We start from the raw sequence: 23,555 nt of genomic DNA, 5'->3' as shown, positions 1-23,555 counted from the left end.
TTGTTTTAGTGAGTTAATCACATTGTGCTATTTGCACAGCACTGGCTCTCCATTTCTCTCATGCTTCTGACAGCCCTTTCCTGATGTTCTCACTGTGAATTTGTCTGTCTTCAACATGATCAACTAGACTTTTGTACAGTATTTTAAATGATGCATCACCAGAACTTTCTATACAGTGACAAGTTCATAGTACATAGCTAACCCAAGGCCAGCAGACTTGCTGTATGCTATGTTATGCTTATTGTAAACAACATTGCCAGTATTTCTACATGACCTCCATTGCTTCCTACCACTACTTTGTACAGATGCTGTTCATAAAATAGTCTACCATCACTCACAAAAATAGCAAGAAGTGTTTTCTGGTGTGGTAGTGGCATCCTTCCACTTTTTTCTCAGTGGTACATTGGTAAGATTGCAGTGGGTACTCATGAGGTCCATCTACCAGTCTGTGTTTCTTTTAAATGCTATCACTATGTTTTCTTAAAATTGCTTTAAAGAAATTGTGTTTAATGTAGGGAAATAGATGGTTATCCAAGAGGAGTTCATACTTAAGTTTTTCTCTCTGAGATTCTAGTTTCTTTGTTTCAAGCTTGAATAAGGAATGGTGGTTGAATGCTTCCTGGCTTAGAGACACTGGAAGAATCCAAATGTAAATACATTGAAGGGGAAAGGATAGTGTTTGATTCTTACTGTAGATAGAGCTATACTGAAAATTCTAAAATGTTGAGAGCTCAAACTGCTTTAAACAAACAAACAAACAAAAAACGCCAACAACTTAAAACAGGATCCTGAAAGTGAAATATATGTAAACACATTTAAATAATTTTAAAATTACATATTTTCTTTGCTGAAAACATCTTTGTCTAATTGCTGCCTCCATTTTGAATAAAAAGAATGAAATTAGTAGGACAGTCATGGCAACTGGAAATCCCTGAGCTAAAATGCTATTATGCATTTAAAAGCAAGTTGAAACATCTTCGAGCTCATACAACAATTGTTCTTTGAGAATTGCTGCCAACAGATTCTCATTTCCTAAGAATCTGTACGTAGTCCTGTGGTTGTCATAACCTGTGTCTGTTTCTAGACAATAAGAGTGGTAAATTAAGAACACCAGTTTGCAGACGGGAATTTTGCTATTCTCTCTGTTGGCACGTCTCACCTGCAGTAAAAGACTGAAAATCTGCTTGGACATACAGTATTTCAAGATCTTTGAGTGCAAGTTCAGCCTTTTGGGCATGTAGTCTTTTCTAGTACCTCAGCACAGAGTAAGGTACAGGTTGCTGGTAGCTGTAACATGTTTGACTTAATGAAGCTGAATTGCTCAGAATACCTTTGACTTCGATTACCTGCTCTATTCATTTATTCAAATTGCCCCTCAGCAATCAAGAAATTTAGTAACAAGATATTCCTTCACTTGTCTTTGTGTTAATTTGAAATCAATTGACTCATGTTTTCCTCACCCAGGGTTATTTTCTAGGAGCAGCTCTTCTGTAATGTCCTCATTAATTGCCAGATTGGTATCTGAAGTAATATTGCCTCATTGCAGTGATAACTTGGTGGAAAAGAAATCTGTCTCATTTCCACATCAGGGAATATACTGGAGCACCATCCTAGACAATGTTTGTTCTCTGGTCTAACTTCATAGATACAAGCTCTCATAATAACACAGTTCTGAGGAACATTCTCCCCGCCTACTCTTTCTTTTGAATATTGGAATACCTGTCATTATTTGTGCTATAGTGGTGTTTTTTTCTTATTCCCTTACAAAAGACACTTTCTAACTTATTTCTCTAATTCATTATTGAACTATTATTCCGGTGAATTTTGATGATTTTTTTCCTTGATACTCCTGTGTGGAATTTTGCTTCCAGGATTGAGAAGTTCCTAATTCTCTCCAGGTTTTCTGTCATAAATCTGTAAAGCAGAGACCTTATTCATAGCCCATATCTCTTAAGTTATAATGGACCTTCCATCTAGAGGTGCTTTATTTTGTGAATGCCTTGGAAGAGTGAAATACCCAGATTCATCCTTATTACTTCTGAGCAATCTGCTGGGTTTTATTCTCTTGTGGTTTCAAGACTTGTTAGAGTAAGAATGATTCTACCTGGACCTTAATTTTTTGAATGCCATTCATAGCTATGGATGATCATCTTTTTTCATTCCAGCAGCATCCCTTAGTAGTATTATTTACTCCATCAAAAAGCGTGCTGGATGGATTATTTCCGTGTTTCAGTTTTGCTTCTCATGTCTGTGCAACTGTTTAATTTGTTGTCTGTATCCAAGCTCATTTCTAGTTTAACTCTTTAACAAACATGAAAAATGCTAGAGTTTGGGGTTTTGGTTTGCTGTTCAGATGAACGTAGAGGCTACATCTCTGGTGCCTTGGATGTATCTCCTTTGTCTGTTTTCATGGGAGTGATATCCCTTGCCTATTTTCTTTCTGTGTGATTTTTGTTTACCCCGCCTAGGTTGGGTTGTTTTTTAATCTTTGTTGACAGTTATGTGTCAACCAGTCGATTGTTGATCTTTTTGCTGGTTCTGTTCTCCTGCGTGCATTCTTATCTTTCTGTAGATGTTATCACTGCGACCAGCTTGCTATCTGTTCCTAGGAGCTGCTCCTCTGCAATTTGGTTAGGCACTTCTCTGTGTAAACACAGTTTTTCTCAGCTATCTAATGCATTCTGCAGTTTCACCATCCAGTTGTCATTGTATCATTGCTCTGTGTGTGTGTGTCCCTCCTCTAGTAGTGGCTGCTTTAGAACAATTAAATTGAGATTAGCATACACTGCTTGATTATAGTGAGGTAGGTAGCAGGTTCACCCCCAACCAGACTCCTACTCTTGTTAGCAGCAATTTATTCATATTAAATCTGTAATAGAGTGTAAGCGTATAAATGTAAGATGCTTTTTTATGAAGTCAGAGATCTTACATAATAAGTGTCAATGTGATTTGTTTTTATAGGAACATTTACTGAGACCCTTGCTCAAAATCAGTCTCCTTTCAGTGGAAGTTATAGGTAGGCAGTTGTGGTAAGTGTCATCAAGTGTGCTGCTCCCCTTACCTAGGGGAGAGCTGCTTGATTCATGCTGCTGTTAAGCAGAAGAAAGGTTGGTTGTTTAGTCTCCACTGTAATTTCCAGTGATTCCTCTGTAGTTACCACTCTAGAGGTCTAAGGTTTGTGAAGTACTGTGAGATGCGTGGTGGAGCGAAGGCAAGTTGCACCTGAGTTAGGCTAGATTTGTTTCATAGATGCCTCCTTATTCTTAAAAAGTTCCTCCGTACTCTTTTGAAGTGGCTGTTTCTTAGTGCAGTGCTGAAAATACAGAAAAAAATAACTTAAAATTTCATCAGTGCTACTGTTTGAAAGGAATAAAGGTGTTAAGGAGAGAAAGGGAGGAATGTAGCTGTTGATACACTTGTGTTGATTATGTTGTTTTAATTGGATCATTTTCATTTGATTGAAATTACTTCTGAATACAAAAAGGACCAAAAATTGCTCTGACCTCTGGGCCACGTGTTTCTTGATCTAAAAATCCTCAGTAATTCTGTACTAAAATGAGTTGAACTCAAGAGGAGGTTACATAGTACATAATGCACCCTTAAAATTTTCTAATTGTGTATGTTACAGTCTCCATTTTTTTTTTGTATTTATGGCCTGCATTGCAGTGTAATAATATGGAAGCTTATTTCCATATGAAAGGTAAGCAGCAGTATATCTGCTGATCAACATTTCTTTTGTACTGTGTGTGTTTTGACAGGTGCGGTTGGAAAATAGTATTTGGTTGCTTTTTATTTTCCGTGCTTTCTTAATAGTGCATTAGTAAGCCACTAGATGGAGGTGTTACTCTGATTATGTCAGCTGCTAAGCCTTATTTCTTTAGGGGCTGGAAATACATTACATTGACTTTATTCACGCTGAAGAAGAGCTGGAAAAAATATTTTTTACTTTGAAAGATTTGGTTTTGTTTTTGTTTTTTGAGGTTATTATGCTAACGCTTCTCCACTAAAATAATATATAGTGAAATTTTTGGAGAAAGGTGACTTTTTCTTTCAAGATTCAATATCCTGATTGCTTCAGGTAAAGTTAAAAGCTTGCAGATTTTCTTCCTTTGTGAAATACTGCTTCCTCTTTAATCTGCATATGCCACCCACTAGATCAGGTTGGCTGAAGCCCCAAGCAGCCTGGTCTTGAGCACCTCCAGGGCCGGGGCATTCACAACTTCTTGTAATGATCAACTTTGGTCATTAGGAAGATAAAGAGTAATAGTTTAAGGACTGGTTAGGATTCCAAGTCTCACCCCAGGAAAAAAAAAATCTATTCTTGAGGCCTCTTAGCTTGAGGACATGTTAATGAAGTATTTACTTTTGCTTGGGGTGGCTCAGCCCATCCGGCCTGCCTCCTAGCCTGTTAAGTCTAAGCATTGCCAAAGCTTTCAAGGGAGAACCTGCATTTAAATTTACCATGTTTGGAGAATGCAGTTTTCCTGTCTCATTTTCAAGTGCGTTATATAAACGTGCATGGGTGGTGGTCGATGTTCCTGACTGCAGGGTGTCTTGTCAGCCCACTGGTGCTGGAAGCCAACACTTGCCTGATCATGCTGACTCTCCGCATCTACATGCTTGTTTGTTTCTGTTCTGCTTTCACAGCATCTTTAATTCTGCTGACCAATTTTGTCAAGATCAAGCTGATCTCCAGAACATAATATTTAAAGAGAATGGGCAATTGTGTGACTCCCCGCTGAGAGGAGGGTAATAGCTGTGAGACATCAGAAAATCTGCAGGGGAGAATGCTGTTTTGAAAATACCAGCAATAGAAAGTTCTGATCAGAGCTTTTGGTGTTTTAGAAGCTAGATAATTTATGTCCCAGGAGACTTCATTGAAATCTAACTTTATTGATAGATCTGCTTATGAAAATACTTGGTTCTGAAAAAAGCTATTCGTGTGAAATCAATCAAACTAAACAAACAAATACCCCCCTCTCCCCCATTCACCTTCTCTATTCTGTGCAGTTTAACTCCCAAACTGAGCAATGGTGCATATTTTTATTTATTTGTGCTTGGACTGTTATATATTTAAAAACCTGGAGCATGTATGCTGTATTAGTTGGGGGAAAGGGAGAGTTTTGGTAATAAATCTAGTTAGGGATCTGTAGTACATGTGCCTATTTTATTGAGCTAGTCATTGTGGAAACAGATTAAAGAGAAAATTATGAGACACTTCCAAAGCTCTTGAGTGGCAATATTTTTGGTTTGTTTTATGTATATTTTATATGACAGATTCTAAGGGACTGTGTGACACTGTTGTATTCCTAAATAAAGCACATACCCACTAATGGCAGCTTTGTAATCTGTAGCATTCAGATATTGATATTTTTGGAGGTTGTTGGTTGCAGTCCGTAACTATACCTCAGCCATTTAACTACTGAAGCCATCCTTTCCACCCGTAGCTTCAAATGATTCCCTGGAAGGTCTGAGATTTATCAGATTTTTCTAATGGCAGGCCTCATAAGTCAGATTGAAAGATCTCAAATAGCATATGAGTCAAAGCATCAACAGCTTTAAAATGTCACAAGTGGGACAGCTGGTCTTGCTAGGGGAAGGAGTACTAACTCTGGGACAAGTGCTGTTTTAAAATGGGCTGAAAAGGTCAGATTTAATCAGGAAAAAAATCAATAGAATGATGGATTTTTTTTTGCTGTTTTTTAACATGAAAATGTTAATATTTTATTTATTGCTTTTATGGATATTCAGCTGAAAAATCTGGTAGTTGTGCATTTTAGTCTTATGTTGCATGAAGACAAAAATTAAGCGTTGCAGATAATAAATGTAGTTAATAATTAACAATATTTACTCTGTTGAATGCATGCATTTGGAGAATCGATATACAGTTGTACTTTTAGCACAGTGTTTTCTCACGCTACTGCATATGGTAAACAGTGTTTTATTGGGTTATGCTATATTTTTACTGAAACGTTTCAGTGCCCTGCAATTTGTAAGTTCTAGTAGCTGTTAGACAGGGTATGGAGTGCAAGCTGCTTCTTGCCCTGTGCATTATGAAATCTGATATCCAGAATTACTAGTGGCAAGAGATAAAAACAGCAAACAGATCAAACAGTCCCCAACTAAGAAATGACCTTAACAGCCTATTGGCAACCATCATTAAGGACTTGGAGACCCGCAAGGATTAGTTCTGGAGCCCTTTGTATCTCAGATTTCTGAACTGTATGTTGATCTCTAAACCATTCTGAATATTTCACGCTTCTGACAGCAATGATGAATTTGCGACTTTAATTTTCTCAGAAAAGTATTGGTTGATTAAAAAGGGAGGAAAGAGAGTATGATTCTTTCAGCTGTGTAACAAAGTTGAAATAAAATCCAAATTTTGTTGTTGGATGTGGGAGTGACTTATTAATCACTTAAGGAATATTTCTGATGTAGCCAGCTTTACTCTTGCTGGGTTACTATGTAAAGGGAAATATTTTTTTGGAACATAAAGGCTCACCATCTACAACTGTTCTGTGTCTTTAAATGTTTTTCATTTCCTGTTTTACTGCCCCCTTTTTGTGTTCCTCTAACATTGTACTGCTTTATAAACAGTGTTTAGTCGTTCTTATTAGTAACTCCAGTAAGAAAAATATAATGAAATGATTGAATTGGCAAAGGAGTAGAACTGGCCATGGGTGCATGCTGGAAATTATTTTCTTTGCTTTTGTAGTTGCAGCTCTATTCAGAAGCCAGCGTGGCTCTTTTGCAACTGAATAACCCTAAGGGTTTCCATGAACTGAGCAAACAAGCAAAGAAGAACATGACTATAGATGGAAAAGAATTAATGCTTAATCCTGCTTACTTACTGTGGGACCTCAGCTCTGTCAGTCAGGTAGGTAAATCCTGTTACGGAATGTGAAGGTTGCAGTATGCAGAGGGAGGCTTGCAGTTAACTAGTTAATGACAAGGAACAGGGGATTTCTTTCAGAAGTTTGGATGTGTTAAGAACCCAGCATTTATTTTGTTATGATAAAATGTCATAAGAATGTTGCCAGATTCTGGAATCTAAAAGGAGGAAGCATCATGCAGAGTGGCATTTAATTGAAATTTTCTTGTTGTCTACTAAATGAAAAATTTTGCCCTCTGTGCGTGTTCTGATAAAGTTATGTGCAGTCAAGGCTTAATTGGTACTAACTGGCAGATAAGCAGGCTTCTTCTGTGTGGGAGAGAGACAGGGTTTTATTTAACAAACACGATTACCTTCTTCTCAGTATGTTTCTTAAGGTTTTTTGCTTTGCAGTGTCACATATACTGAACAAATACTAATTACTTCTCTTCAAAAAAAAAAAAAGAAAATCAAAGAAATTAAATGCAGTTATCTGTAAAGAAAGTTCTAAACAGAATAAATGTTTAATGGAAGAATGTTAAATTTATCAAAAGGAAAAAAAAATTACAAGATCTTCTAAAATGTTGATTTTTTTCTCCTGCTAGAATTTAATTTTACCATAAATGTCAAAAATGGATAAAGTGAATATGCCCTCTCTAATAATGCTTGCAGTCTGTTTCTGTATCCTGTGAATCTGGCTTCGGGGAATTTCTGCTTATTGATACAAACCCTGCACTTTAAATGTATGCTTACTCATGTTTAATTGCACATTATGCGTTTTGTAGATGGGTACCTAGCCAATATATGTTGTTATTGAAATGTTTTCAGTTATGTTTTTGAGAATGCATAATCTATGTTACTCTTATGTATTGAAAAAGGAGACTTAATTACAGTGCATAGAATTTGCAGCGAAAATGGTAATTGCTAAATGTTCAAGTTTTTTTTCCTTAAGTTTCCTGTTGTAGTTGGGCATAGTTCTTTTAGAAATATTCCTTCTCAGCATCTTCAACCCTCTTTAGTTTTGGAAGAGGTGTTTAAGTTCTCATAAATGGGAAAGAAAAGTATGTCATGTAACCTAATTTTGTTACTTGCCTGAAGAATTTCTAATTTAAAATGTTGCCTTTTAACAAAAAAAACGTATCGAAACCTTTAGCTATTTGATAGTGACAAAATTAAGCTTAATATTCAATTGTCTCCTGCCTATTTTTTTTTCTGAAATGAAAGACCTGGGTATAATTGAAGAGCAGCCACATCGTCACCCTTCCAGTGTCTATATTAGGTGACACATTATATATGGTTTATGACATGATGAACTTGGAAGGTCCCAGCCTCTTAAAGCAGCAGTTCCGAAAGGTGATGTTACAGATTTGAAATGCAGCTTGGCTTTTGATCAAGATGAGGAAATAGTTAAGATTAATAATCTAGGAAAACAGGATTTTTTTTTTTAACTGGAGCTCTTCCTTCAAGAGCTAGGATTGTACAAGGTGATGTCATCTTGCACTGTGGTCAGCAGATGACCTAATGATACCTTGTGGTGAGCCATTGGTGTCAGAAGAATATATTGTTCACTTTGATAATTTAGTAAAACATGATCCTTTAGAGGAATAATGGCACTTGATCAATGCATCTTTTATATTTGAATGCCTAAGTCTCAAAATACTTATGGTTAAAGGACAATCTTGTTACCTAGTTGGATCAGAACTAGAATAGTTTATTTAAATCTAAAGGATTTTTTTATAGTCCAAACAGGATGAAGATATTTCTGCCAGCCGTTTTGAAGATAATGAAGAACTGAGATATTCGTTACGATCAATAGAGAGGCATGCTCCTTGGGTGCGACATATTTTCATTGTCACTAATGGGCAGATTCCTTCCTGGCTTAACCTGGATAATCCCCGGATAACTATAGTAACCCATCAGGTAAAAGCAAAAAAACAAACATGAAAACAAGGAGACACCACCAACAAAAAGCAAAACAAAACCAAGGGGGGGGAGAAGAGCAACAAATCCTAACAACACCAACCAACAACAACAACAAAAAATCACAAAAGTACTGCTAATAATGATTCTGTTTGTTCTGAAACCCAGCTATCCCCTTTCAGCTAAAAGCTGCATTTATTAGGAAGGAAAAAGTGACCGCATCTCCCCTCTTTCATTCATTGTTTTGTTAAGCCCCAATCTGTCTTTGTATTTCAGTTTGGCTAAGCCAATAACAAAACAGATAAGATAGATCAAGCCTCAACGCAGTCATTTTTCCAAATAACAAGGCTTCAGCTAATGTATACCCATGTCTAATTTCCTTATAAAGTCTATAAAAAACCTAGAGGCAAGAAAAGGCAATACAAATCTATAAACATTGTCTCAGGACTAGTGCTAACCTAATAAGCTTCTGTTAGGACAGGATAGACTACAATTACTAGAACAAAGAAGATGGCTTAAAAAAAAAAAAAGTAGATATGCATTCGAAAAAGCTTATTTAAAAGAGAAAGGGAATCCCTCAAGTTTCCTGAAAAAAAAAAAAAAGCAGTAGCTTCTTATTATAAATTCAGGAGTAATTTTTGTATCTGAGCATGACATAGAAGCCCTGAGCAGCCTAAGTGGTAACAAGATACTAATTCAGCTTCTGTTGCTGTCTGCTTGCTTAGTTACTTGAAAGAAATGGAAGAATGCTGTTTGAATGTTGGAACAGGTTCAACTTCTTGAAATTTTGTGCGGCCTGTACTGCACAAGTAGTATAAATATATCTACACTGGGCCTGATCCAGTACATAGTGAAATAAATAGGAGTTTGTGTCTTTACATTGAGCCAGGTGCAGTTTTTTAGTTAAGCAACAGAACTGAAATTGGTGTTATGTTGGAAAAGGAAATATTTGAAAGGAAAAATAAAAAAAGAAAATACATTAGCAAAGAAGAAGAACTTCACTGTCTCTTCTTATTTTTTAGGAAATATTTCAGAATGTGAGTCACTTGCCTACCTTCAGTTCACCAGCTATTGAAAGCCACATTCATCGTATCAGTGGCCTCTCTCAGAAGTTTATCTATCTCAATGATGATGTTATGTTTGGGAAAGATGTTTGGCCTGATGATTTTTACAGTCACTCTAAAGGTCAAAAGGTAAGCTCTTAGGTAAGGATTTTTAACTAGAAGTAGATTTAAAACTTCTCTGTGTTAATATCATGAAAACTGAATAAATGCTACTTAGAAAGAGGGAGCGAGTGAAAGAAATTTACCTTCCTTCCCCTTTTTACCTCTAAAGGATCATTATTCTTAACTAGACAATTGTTTGCAAAGATGCAGGGTGGGGAGGACTTTATTTTTTTTGTATTTTTGCTGTGTGGATGTTTGGAATTGCCTTTCGTGGTGTTCTCTCCCAGGTTTTGGAGGGTATAATGGTACTCTGTCAGGCTTCATGCTTTACTTTATCAATGTCATTCCTTATTCCTCGACTTTGAGCACTGGGAAGACTGATTCGGTGTTTGGAAGCTATCAGTCTTTCCTCCTTTGTAAATCCTTTTTGTTTTGTGAGGCATGTTTTGTTCAAAACAGAATTGATTCTTTCATAGGAACACTGAGAACTCATGATGCTCAAACCGGTTTAATATTAAAATTTACTATTAACCATCTCTATTCCAGACACCTACAGTATCTTTGCCAAATCTTTATATAATTGTTCACTGAAAGATACTTCTTTTCATGAACATGAAGTGATTTAGTCTTTCAACTGACCTATTATCATCACTGGGGTTAGATGAAGAAAGCAGGCTGAGGAAATGTTAGCAATAGCCATGCATAAAGAACTTTGTTGCCAGCAGAGTTTTCATCAATGAGCTTGATCTATGTGAGTAACATGGAGGGAAACACTTAAGACTCACATATTGCTTTAATACAAATAATAAGTAGAAGGGGACACCAGATGCTAGAGACCACTGAATTAAATGCTTTATACAGGCAGATGTGTAACACACCTGCACACACACACAGAAGAGCTGTACAAAATAAGCTTAAGCTACTGTAAAATTACTAACTTTTAGTACTTGAGAACATTGGGAGTCTTTAAGAAAGTAAGCACATAATTGCAGAATCCTGTTACTGCACTTTTATTGTTCTTCAGTTGTTGCTCTGAGTTATGAAAATGAAGTGAATTCAGATGAAATGTTTGTGATAAACCTGATCAGTGCTTCGGTAGCAAAAATACTACTAAAATTTTCAAATGTCTAGAGGAAAATGTGTTTTTTTTTATTGTTTTCCCAGTTACAATACATTCACATGCATTTTTTATATTGGCAATTCTTAGTATTATTTAAGTCATAGAGGATTAGATGCTTCAGGGATTATGTTCAACATGTGCTACTTATTTCATGATGGGTTAGTGATGAAGAAAAGATTTTGAGTCAGGAGAACAAGTGAGCTGTGGGGTATTTTAGATTTGAAGTTTCTCCCTCCTTATCTGATTAAAAAAATAAAAATACTAATTTTCATTTGAATAGGGTTTGCAGAAGTGAATTTGGGAAGTCCTACTTTCTATTTCTGGCTATTGCTGTCTTGCTGTATAGCCTTGCGAATTCATTTAACTTCTGAGACTTGTTATCCCTTTCAAAGAGAAGGAAATTATTTATTTTGTAGGTGACAAGGTTTAAATGCTGTTTGTAAAACACTGAAGGCACTATGCACAGGAAGACATTGTTTTAAGTCTCTGTATTCCAAGAAACAAGCTCAGTTGACTTCTATTTGCCAGTCCTTGACTCAGACTGTAATGTTGTTCCAGGTTTACTTGACTTGGCCTGTGCCAAACTGTGCTGAGGGATGTCCTGGTTCATGGATTAAAGATGGTTACTGTGATAAAGCCTGTAATAACTCAGCTTGTGATTGGGATGGAGGTGATTGCATTGGTAAGACAACAATGTTAAATTTAGACAAAAATGAACTGACTTGTTTCTTATTATAATTCTGTAATTTATAATTCTCCTGTAACTACAAAATTTGCCTTCATTAATGGCGGGGGGGGGGAAAATTCATCTTACATATTAAAAAAAATATTTCCTTCAAGCTGTAAATTTCCATGGGAAATGACAATAAATAGTAGGGCACAATAAAATCTTCTTTTCGGTACCAAATTTGACTACATGACAGGAAAACTTCTGAACCTCAAAGTCCAAATAATATCACACTTCCAGGAGAACTTCAGTCCTTTTATTCTTGAACTAAATCATCTGTCATTTAGATAACAAAACAAGTAAAGAGATATAGGTGGAACAACTAAGAAATATTACTGGAATAACAGTATCTGAGGTAATTAGTATTGCATGGTAAAATTTCTGTGGATGTGATGGTAGTGTCTTGTACAGTGGTACAGGTCTGATGTCTCCTTTCACTTGCCGCTTTTTAAGTACTCCTTGTTTCTTATTAAGGTTAGATTTTAAGCTGAATTTGCATTTAAATGTCTGACCAGAGAAGTTGCTGGAAAGTTTATTTGCAAGGCTTTATGATACTTGTTAATTTTCCAACTTCTGCCCCTCCTCACTCATGGAGGAGGTTGTCTGTATATGCTCTGCTCCTAGATTTCACTTGCTCAAACATACTTTAAATAGATTTTGTGTCTCCTCTAACTCTAGTCTGTGTTCCACTTCTTTTCCATCTTTTGATCTATTTTCATGTCTTGTAACTCCTTAATGCCAACACGCGTTAACTTTGCTTACATGTTTTCTCTCTACCTCTCTTTTTAAAATTTCAGTTGGCCACATCAAGTGTCTGCCTTGTAGGTGCACTAGTTTTAGGAGAATGTATAGCTGTGATTGAAATGCCTGTTCACCAGACCTTGCCATGGAAGGGACACCTGTGGCTGTTCAGGGCTGTCTCCTTCCTTGCTTTTTATCCTTGAACAATAGTTCTTGTAAAGGAAGTGTGAAGTGGGAACAAATAAGCTTCTGCAAACCAGAAATAGCCTGCATTTGGGCACACTTCATTTCCTGAGAAGGGAGGTTTTTTTAGGGTTTTATCCAGAAATGAATTAAGAAGATTAGAAGATGGACTGTATTCTTAAAACAATGTATGCTATATGAGGATTCTTAAATCTCAGTGCCATTTTTTTTCTGCATATTTCTGGTCTAAGAACCACCTATGGGGGGGGGGGGCGGGGGGGGGAACACTTCTAATAAAAGGCTATTTTTCATGTGCATTCAAAGCAATAAAGATATGAAAACATTTTTATTGCTGCCAAGACTTGTGCTCACTGAGGATCTATTACTTTTCTGAAGAACACCTGCATTGTTCTCTTATCTTCCAGAGATTTCAGTTACTCTGCCCAATTGTTGCCTTATTATTGGTGCTACCTTTGCATGCCCCTTCCAGTGAGAAGGGACTGATGTTACGATTTCAATGAAAATGAAGGGAAATAGATATAAGCAAGACAATTTCCATTTACCTGTAGAAACAAGTATTGATGGCACACAAGATGGGAAGAGTCAACCATGTTGTCTTAGTGTCAGATGCAAAACTGAATTTATGAATGCAACAAAGACCACACTAGTGGCAAAATGGGCAGCCCTACCAACCCTACCACATGTTTCCACCACCTTGCTTGCGTAGTTATTCTTTCAGTGTGGGCATTTTGGAGAGGTTTGGGTTACTTTTAAGCTAGATTTGATTTTCTGTATGCTGTATGGATGCTAATATTAGCAAATGGTTGCAGCATGCAGGGAAGGTGAGTGAACACTTGAGCGCAAGAGCAGTTAGAGCAGTCTAACCTCATAGCAAAGCTGCACCATTAGTTCCTAAATTGAATTTTCAGAATTGTAGGTTAGGAAAATGAAATGATGCTTCTGGATTAAGAAAGTGATGTACTGTTCTAGGAGACTGTAAAGTCAGGAATGCAAGCAAGAGGAAAAGTATATCTTTTTTTTTCCTACGTTGTTGAAGTTAAGATAAAATATGTTGCAGTTTTTGTTGCATTTTTAAGTCTGTTTGCAAAACTCTACAGTGAGATTTTGTATGCTATACATTTTACACTAGCTCTCGGGGAGCTAGGTAGTTGCCTTGTTTTAATTTTACTGTTGGTAAATAAAGTTCTGGTGACTTTTCTCAGACGAGCTTTAATACTGTGGCTTAAAATGTACCTTTCCTCAGAAATATGAATTTCAAATGACTGGTCACTTTTGTTTTTTTTTTCTCTCCCTTTAGGTAACAGCGGGGGTAGTCGCTATGTTGCTGGTGGTGGTGCAGTTGGAGGTATAGGAAATGGACCACCATGGCAATTTGGTGGAGGAATAAGTGGTGTTTCATACTGTAACCAAGGGTGTGCTAATTCCTGGCTAGCAGACAAATTCTGTGATCAGGCCTGCAATGTTCTCTCCTGTGGATTTGATGCTGGTGACTGTGGGCAAGGTATGTAATAAGTATGGTTGATAAACATAATGTTGAATTTGTTTGCCTTACCTTTCTTGGTTCATCTTTATTCTCCAGTAGTTCTAAGAGCCCTGCAGTGCCATGAAAAATTGCTGCTAGCAGCTGAAGGAAAAAGGCGGGCACTTCCTTTATTCACTGATCCAAACATAAATCATTTTTTGTGTGCTGCTTTAGTTAGTAAAATCTGTATTTGCCAAGCATGGGTGGAATGCTTGATGTTTTATGGAGCAGCAAGCATCAAAATCATTACCTAAGAGGCTTACGCTTTAAATGCAGAAATTACATTTCAGCTATGCAAATAGACTTGACCCAAATGAGAACAGCTAATTTGATGGTGCTCGTAGTGGTTATTAAATTAAAGGACCCCTGTGACGTTGAGGGTGTAAGTTCAAGTCTGGCTCTGTACTCTTGCCAAAGGCTACTTTTAGTCACCTGTGGGTTCTGCTGAGGAGCTTGAGTTACCTAAGCGTGTCTTCCTTGTGTGCTGCTGGCTACAGAGGCTTTCATCCTGTAATTGTGCTAGCCCAGTGAAGCAACTGGGTTGAAGGTGGACATTTTAACCTCACTGCATTTAAAAAGGAGAGTCGTTAAACTTTTTTTTTGTACTAATATTAGAAGATTCCCAGTGCAGTCTAAAATACCTATTTTTTTTTTTTTTTTGAAGGGAAGATGCAGAAGTGCAAGAATTCTAGTGAAGAAAGCATGGAAACTGTAGAGCAAAAAGTATAGAGGCAGAGCAGGTAGAACAAGGAAAACAAGAGGCAATTGGAGGTTGAGATGTCAGAATTTTATTTGGATATGAAAGGCTAGCAGGAGTCAATGGAGTGATTGAGAGTTCTGGATAAAGGAAAACAAATGGGATAATTTGGCCTGCTTGAAAAAGTAGAGACTTCCCTGCTTCTCAGGTCAAAAAAGTGCATTGCTGGCAGTGAGGTTTTGTTCTCAAAAGAGCTGACAGATCTGTCTTCTGCTGTGCGAGCGAGAGGTTTTAGAAATTCCAAATCAAGATTCAATCTAGTAGTGAGATCTAACTCGTGTAATGTGATTCTACTAAAATGTGGCCAAAATGAGCTTGTTACTTATGACACATAATGTTAAGTGAGGTGTGATAAGAAGCAACGTAGGCTCTGTAGGTAGGAGTGATAAATTATAGCATTTTTTTAGAATTACCATTGGAATCTACATCAGATTTATAATTCTGAGTATATTCTAATAATGTGTTATTTAAGATAGGTGAGTAAGAAATTGGAAGCTACAGTAAGTGTTCTTTCACAAAGTAGTCTCACTGCTAAAATTGTGAATCTCGCTGGATATATTACAATTTAAAAATACAGAAAAAATCTCACACTGAAAATTCTTTTTTTTTCCCAGATCACTTTGAAGAGATGTACAAGGTGACACTTCAGCTTAATCAGACCTACTATGTTATTCCAAAAGGTGAATGTCTGCTCTATTTCAGCTTCAGCGAAATAGCCAAGAAAGGAATTGAGGGTTCATATAGTGATAACCCAATTATTCGGCATGCTTCAGTTGCTAACAAATGGAAGACTATCCACCTCATAATGCACAGTGGCATGAATACAACTGTAATCTATTTTAATCTTACGTTTCTAAATAAAAATGATGAAGAGTTCAAAATGCAGGTAGCTATTGAAGTTGATACTAGAGAGGAGCCAAAACTGAACGCAAGTTCCACGCAAAAATCCAACTCTGATTTTAAAACTCCAACTTCAATACCAGAAGCTGAAATGATATTTGAAGATATTCCTGAAGAAAAACGCTTTCCAAGAGTCAGGAGACGTCGAAATGAAACAGGAGGGAGTTTCCATGAAGAGATTATAATACCATCAGTAAATGAGTCTCTTCTTCCTGAAAACGTTAAGATAGCACTGCAGAACCTGGATTTAAAACTAGAAAATGGTGATATCACTCAGAAGGGATTTAACCTATCCAAGGCTGCTCTCCTGAGACCTTATCAGTTCTCAACTACAGTAAAGAAGATTGTAGGTCTAGAAAAGAATGATGTGCATTATAATTCACAAGATAAGAAAAATGAAACCATCTGGCAGAAGCCTCATGAAGATGTAAACAATAGCAAAACAGAAGCAGCAATAAAAGCAAATGGGGAAGTTCCTTCAAGACTTACCAGAACAAAAAGGACTGATGTGGCAATGAATACAAATAAACCTATTTCCAAAATGAAGCCTAAATCCACCCAACCAGCCCAGAGAAATGGGATCCAGTCCATGGGAAATGAAAATGAACCTCAAGAAAAAGTATTGAATTCCCTCATATTAAGGGAAACACAGAAATCAAAAAATATTAGGAATTCTGAGGCTGGTGAAGATACAGAGGGAATGGAGGGCAGAAAAGGGCATGAACAGTTGGATACAAATGTAAGGGAGGGGTTAGTGGGAAGAAAGTTACAGTCTTATGCTGGAAGTTACCAAGGCTTTTTGCCATGGGAGAAAAAGAAGTATTTCCAAGACCTTCTTGATGTGAGTATCTTAACATCACTGCTTAGTGGAATAATCGTATCTTATTGCATGTTGTGGAATTCTGTTAATATTATTTGTAAATTTAGAATGTGTCTTGCCTTTGATGTAAATGCTGAGGTTTTTTGAAAACTCCTTTTGAGTTTTCATATAAAATCTGAACTGTTTGATTTGGGCCTCTCATAGCTAGGTGGTGAAAGCTGAATAGACATTTCCACTCCTGTTCTACTGAGTGTTTTTGAAGTCACATTCCCTTCTTATTCACTGTATGTTGGTGCAGTAAAATTATTCACACATACAGTACTGCAAAAGAGATTAAATTTTGTTTTGGATGCATTTATACAAATGTGGATACACTTTATATAAATTGTAAAAATATTCTTATGTATAATGGTAAGTATTCAAGATCTAAAAGTTAAATTGAAAGGCTGCCAACAACACTGAATATCCAGACCATGTCAAGAAAACATGTAGAAAGCTTCTAGCCAAAGCATTTCAGAGGACTTTTTGAAAACCTCTAGAAAAGAAGATAGAGACTATGCTTCAGTTGGTACAACTGTTTTGCACTACTCTAAATAGCAAAGGTGCTATTACCTCTTTCTGTTTATCAAAGATATCAGTTATCAAATATGGATGAATAATCAGGAAAAAAAATAAAAACAGGCAATATTATGAATATCTGATAGAAAACTGTTGAGTGTGTGAGGTGTCAGAAGAAAAATATTAAGGAAGGTTTTTTTTGTATACCACTATTCTTCAGAGTATATAATTTTAAAGGATGAAGTTACCTTCCTTTTTTTTCCTCCTATTTTTAAGGACGCATCAAAGGTGCATGAAGAAAAGTATTCGAAACTTCTCTTTATATTTTTACCTATTTAAAAAAAGAGCTGGTACCTGCCTGAAATGTCAGTTTTCCTATGTATTTAATCTTCTTTTGATACTGTGACCTTAATGTACGCTTGTCTTGCTGTTTAGGAAGAAGAGTCATTACTCAAAGAAATGTCATACTTTACTGATGGCAAACATCTTGGAAGGCAGCTGAAAGATACATTTGCTGATTCCCTTCGATATGTAAATAAGCTTTTAAACAGTAAATTTGGATTTACATCTCGGAAAGTCCCTGCTCATATGCCTCACATGATTGACCGCACTGTTATGCAAGAACTACAGGATATGTGAGTATGTCTGTCTTTGAAATAATGTAGAACTGTAGGTAATTCTATCTTTTATAACAAAGCTTTGTTATAGCTATTTCCAATGTGTTGATGGCTACTCATTAAAATTATATTTTGAAAAGGGAAATAGGGAATTTATTACAACATGATAGTTGTGCTAAAGTAAGGAGGACCTTTAAAAAATTTAGATGAGAATTTGTTTTCAGATAAGCAATGTTTTATTAGAAGCTGGAGTACTAATTTAATGTATGCTTTTATGTAGGTTTCCTGAGGAGTTTGACAAGACATCATTTCACAAAGTGCGGCACTCAGAAGACATGCAGTTTGCTTTTTCATATTTCTACTATCTTATGAGTGCAGTCCAGCCACTGAACATCTCTCAGATCTTCGATGAGGTTGATACAGACCAGTCAGGCATTTTGTCTGACAGAGAGATTCGAACGTTGGCCACAAGAATCCATGAACTGCCATTAAGTTTGCAGGTACTTTCCTCAGCAATAACTTCTAGAGTGACTTTGGTTCTAAAGACTGAATCTGTTACATTAAAATGAATTAAATCTGTATTTATCTTTGCTTTAACATCTGTAACATCTGTCAATTCTTAAATTTTAGCTGGAGAATATAACATTGTGTTCTACTTCTTTATTGTTCTTATATGGACTCAACAATTAAGTTGAGTTCTAGCAGCATCAGAAAAATGGATCACTGGAATCTAATCTTAAGAAAGTAGTTGGTATGAATTTGTTAGAAAGATGTTCACTGGTAAAAGACATGGTGAAGAGTGGGATTCTGTTGTGCATACGCTTGTTCTTGCACATCGTAAAAGACTGTCGTTGACTGAAGAACTTGTTCCCTAAAGAAAGAAGTGAGAAAAAGGTCAGCAAAGAAGTGATACCAGTAAATACTATGACCATATACAAAGATTCACATTCATGGCTTTCTAGGAACCTGATAAGCAGAGGATGTGGTTTTGGTAGGGCGTGTGCTCTTAGAGACAGTTGGTAGAGAGAGAATTGTACCCTTTCTGCTTCACAGAAGAATCGGGGCTCAAGTCAATAAAATCATATTCTTGAAATGGCACAAAAAATCACTAGCATAGCTGCAACACAGCTCTGTTTTCAGGTGTTCCTGTCCTGTACCTTAATCAGAAAATCTTCCTTTACTTTCAGTTATTTTTTTTGTTTGATCTGGGATTTAATTTATCACTTCTGGTCGGGGAATTCTGTACTTTCTTTACGTCATCAGTAAAGATGTGTTTTTAATATTCAAATGAAAATAACAAATCACGCTTTATGTGGTCTTAATTCAACCAAGCATTTCCTTCACTTTAAGTATATTGAGATTTCTACCGACTTTAACAGTTATTAAATTGAGGTGTGCTAAACAAATGTCTTCTTTTTTTTACAGTAATATAGAAACTTCTTATGCATATAACATTAAGTATTTGAACCCTGGATTTTAGAACTACAGTAATGAGAAAACAAGAATCTTTTTCTTTCCTTCCTGGTAGGATTTGACGGGTCTAGAACAAATGCTAATAAATTGCTCAAAATCTCTTCCTGCCAACATCACTCGGATCCATGTTATTCCACCAACTCAGGAAGCATATTATGATCCCAATCTGGTAAGAAACATTGGTCCTAAAAGATGGATGATTTCTTTCCTGAACATGTATTTACTATGCTTGAAATGTTGGTTTGATTTCTAGAAGGAAAGTATTCACAAAAATTTCTACTTGTGTATACATGAAGTAAGTGTATTAAATACGGAAATTCTACAAGCTATGTGCTAACTTTTAAAGCTATTAAAATCTTCTGTAGAGAAAAGCTGAGCTTTAGAATTTTATTATATATAGGATTTAAAAAGTCATCCTTATTAAGAAAATTCACTAGTGTAAACCCAAAAGATAGTGTGCTCAATACCTCTCTAACTAGAACTTGATAAATCTGCTTGAATGATATTCTGTGCGTTAAAATAAATATCATCGGAGGAATATCTTCAGTCAGTCTTCCTAATTGAAAGGCTTCTGGGTAATTCCTTTTAACTTTCAAAAATTTAAGGCTTAGGACTAGATGCTCATTAAGGATTTATGTCCTTAATTCCTATTTTGTTTGTTAAATTCTACTGAAATCTGTGGGAATTTAGGTATTAGTGTCAGATCTAAATATTCTAGATTCCTAAATTTCTTTTGCAAACAGAATTGAATTCCTGCATCAGTCTATGCTTCTGAAAAAATGTGTACACAAACTTTGCTAAATTGATGACCTGATGTTTTATTGGTTAAAACCAGTACTGTACCAAAGGTGGGGGGGAGGAGGAATAAAAAATTGGTCAGTACAGGTCATGAGCTGTTGGGTAGTCATTGTCAATCCCCATCATGCAAACAATTTTTCTTCCTGTTGTCTGCAACAGATACATTTATATAAATCTAGTACCATAGAAATATCCCTTGAGAAACATGGATTTTTATTTCCCAGAATTGTTTCAACATAGGTTAATAATATAAATAAGGCTAATGTGTATCATCTGTTCTGTGGAGTATGCCTGGCCAGTGTTAGTGGTGACTTCCACCAGAAGAATGTTAAAACAGCTGTCAAATGAGCTACAATTTCTGAATATTGTATTGAGGATGAAATCTAGAAGTTGCAATACTTTTGCCAAAAAAAAAGTGTATTTTTCATATATTTTTCAATATTGGTATGTGTAAGTATTGTTTACGTCAAAAGATAATGAAGAAACAATATGTTTTACTCTCCTGGAATGAAAGCAATACACAGGTCTCCATAGCTGTGGTATAAATATTCTACAGTGTATTCCTTTATAACCAATTCTATTCTTCATTAAATTATATTCTAAACAATGTTTTTTTCCAGCCTCCAGTAACTAAAAACCTAGTAACTAATTGCAAACCTGTGACTGACAGAATTCGTAAGGCATACAAGGACAAAAACAAATATAGGTATGTTACAGTCCTGTGAAAAGCAACTTTCATAGAACAATAGGAAGATTTGTGAATCTTTATTTTAAGGTACCATCTAAGGTTTAACAGTGGAACTGAAGAAGCATACTGCTAACTATTCACATCTCTTTCATTGTGTAAGATTGTGGGATTTTTTTTCCTTAACTTTAGTAGGCTAAAGATTTCCATGCTAAACCTTGGGCCAGATCCCAACTCTGTAGTACAACAGTAAGAAGCTGGACTATCTTTAGACAGCTATAACAAACTATAATAATAACTATATTAATCAAGTATATACATTTAGGGAGGGCAGTTAGAGCAGCATAGAAGGGTGGAAAAAGTTTCTCATACTTAGAAATTTTAAGTTGTAAATCTTCTTTGTCCTTGTTTCCTCTACAGAAGTGGTTTAGATTTTGGTGTGTTATTTTTTTTTTGTTGTTGTTGTTGTTCTTATTTAAAAAAAAAAAAAAAAAGCATTTTATTTCTAACTGCCTTGCACTTTTCTTGCAAGGTAGAGAAGTGACAGGTTGGGACAGGGGTAAAACAAAATGGTTCCCATCCTCTTTTGGAAAGAGCAGAACAAACCATGACTTGACTTAGGTTTGTTTGAATAATCACTTCTGAGCAGATCTTCCTGAGATGTAGGTTCAGGCAGATCTGTGCTCTCTGAAAACGGCAAACCAATGAAGTGATTCTGAGGCTGTTTGCTGGCATGGAGCTGACAGCTGTGTCCTGCCCACTGCCTCACCAGTGGTGTTGGATGGGCAGAGTGGTAGGGCTTCTCTGAAGCATGTGGCCCCAGGAGTGGTTACAAAGTCAAGCAGTTCTGTAGGATGAAGGAAAGTTACAGATATCGCTTAGGGCAGCTTTGGGGCACTGTTACACACTCATCCACAGTACCTCAAGCTGTGCTGTATGCTTTATAAATAATTCCCTTCCCAGAAGAGCTTACAATGAAACTGAAAAGCTGACACAACAAATGAGATTGAAAAATGTTGAGGCAGGGGTAAGGATTTGCTGTGCTTAATGATATAAATCAGCTTAAGGTACATGTGGTTCTTAAGCTTTAATATTAATAATTGCATTATTAATGTGGTGAGCTTTATAGGTAGAATTCTTTCTCACATGAGACTTCTCAAACAGGCAGTGTATTTTCTTGTATGAACATTAAGATGTGACAGGTGCATGTACACCTCCACATGAAAAATAAGTATGGTACCTCTAGTAAGACCACTAAACGGGGGCAAATGCTTTTCCACACTGGGAACATCCTTCAGAGATGCAATATTTCTGCATGTTATATACAGCTCATTGTTTTGGCTGTAAGCTGGGTAATGAGTAGATAGGTGGGTGAGGAAGGCTTGCATTTGTATTTAAGATCGTAGTTTTATGTATGCTTTTGTAACTTTAAGGTTTTTCTGGGGCCAGTGATTGGAAAATAATGTATTTTCTCATGTCTGTAGTGTAATTTTAAATTACAGTAATACTTTTTTTAAATAAGGAAATATAGTGTAATGTCTACTTCAGATTCATAATTATTCCCAAAACTCTATTATTATGTCAAAACAAATCATTTATCAAATGTGTATTAAAATTGTTCAGTCTAGAATAGGCTGCTAATAAATCTATTGGAAAGTGGCTCTATGCAAGAGCATTAGCTGAAAAATGTAAACACATGGATAGAAATCAAATGTCAAATTCTAATGTTTTGGACAGTAAGATTAGAAATAAGTTCTTCAAATAATAATACTTATTGAACCTGACTAGAGGCTGCTTTACTAATGTATAGATAATATTTTTTTTACAATAAGGTTTGAAATCATGGGAGAAGAGGAAATTGCCTTCAAAATGATTCGCACAAATGTGTCTCATGTAGTTGGTCAGCTGGATGACATACGAAAAAATCCCAGGTATCCTGTTTCTCGATTTGTATGACGTTTGGGGATTTGTTTTCATTTTCTGCTTCAACTGCTTGTGTGTTGTAAGTCATTTATTGCAGTGTATTTCTATGCTGTGTTACAGAGCAAGATCAATTCTAATCAAAATACTTCTCATTGTTTTCTATTTAACAGAAGTGGCTGTTTTCTCTTTTATGCTGGGGGTTATCCAATTGTTTTCTATTACATTTTTATATGTCTAGAATCTTTGAAGTTGTATTGAAAAACTTCAACTATTTCTGAGGCTTTCATTTTTGTAATTCTAGAGTTTATATAGTTTATGCTGTAGGCAAAATTATATTAAAGGAGTGAAAATTTTGATCTGCTTTATGTTTAAATTGTTAATGTGCTTATATGTATGTTTAAATATGTTTAAAGTGTTACTGTAAAAATAACACTTAAGCGTGGATGATTTTATTGGAAAATCTGTTTTGCATATCCACTGTGCTTTTGTGCTGTGTTACAACGTCACAAGAAGTATGTTTGTTTGTTTGTTTATATTCAATGAGAAATGATCCAAAGCTAGAGGTTAGTCCTCTTGTTTCTTTACATTGCAGTGGAGAAGCACTTGGATACCCAAGTCTGAGAGCAGACTCGGGTCTAGTGCAGCTACTGCATTCCTGGGGCTAATGAGCTGCCAGTTCATGGGAACCAGGCAGGGATAGTCCAGAGTAAACCCTCCAAACATGTATAGCATAGACATCTGGTTGCCATAACC

At 36.1% G+C, this 23,555-nt stretch overlaps 1 protein-coding gene across 2 annotated transcripts in view; it reads left to right on the top strand.

The window, feature by feature from the left end:
- Window positions 1–23,555, top strand: part of GNPTAB (N-acetylglucosamine-1-phosphate transferase subunits alpha and beta) — a 42,867-nt gene that overhangs the window by 14,250 nt on the left and 5,062 nt on the right. For both annotated transcript variants that reach the window (XM_068663851.1, XM_068663852.1), the window contains exons 8-18: window positions 6,716–6,877; window positions 8,612–8,791; window positions 9,814–9,984; window positions 11,636–11,759; window positions 14,047–14,250; window positions 15,643–16,769; window positions 17,742–17,941; window positions 18,204–18,423; window positions 19,452–19,565; window positions 20,815–20,900; window positions 22,712–22,810. In XM_068663851.1, the coding sequence (XP_068519952.1) occupies window positions 6,716–6,877; window positions 8,612–8,791; window positions 9,814–9,984; window positions 11,636–11,759; window positions 14,047–14,250; window positions 15,643–16,769; window positions 17,742–17,941; window positions 18,204–18,423; window positions 19,452–19,565; window positions 20,815–20,900; window positions 22,712–22,810 (2,687 nt within the window). The remainder of the gene's footprint in view (window positions 1–6,715; window positions 6,878–8,611; window positions 8,792–9,813; window positions 9,985–11,635; window positions 11,760–14,046; window positions 14,251–15,642; window positions 16,770–17,741; window positions 17,942–18,203; window positions 18,424–19,451; window positions 19,566–20,814; window positions 20,901–22,711; window positions 22,811–23,555) is intronic.

This window comes from Anas acuta, chromosome 1 (genome assembly GCF_963932015.1).
Source record: "Anas acuta chromosome 1, bAnaAcu1.1, whole genome shotgun sequence".
NCBI classification, from domain to species: Eukaryota; Metazoa; Chordata; class Aves; order Anseriformes; family Anatidae; genus Anas; species Anas acuta.
The sequence above is the reverse complement of the archived record's forward strand: the minus strand, read 5'-3'. Positions and strand labels throughout refer to the sequence as shown.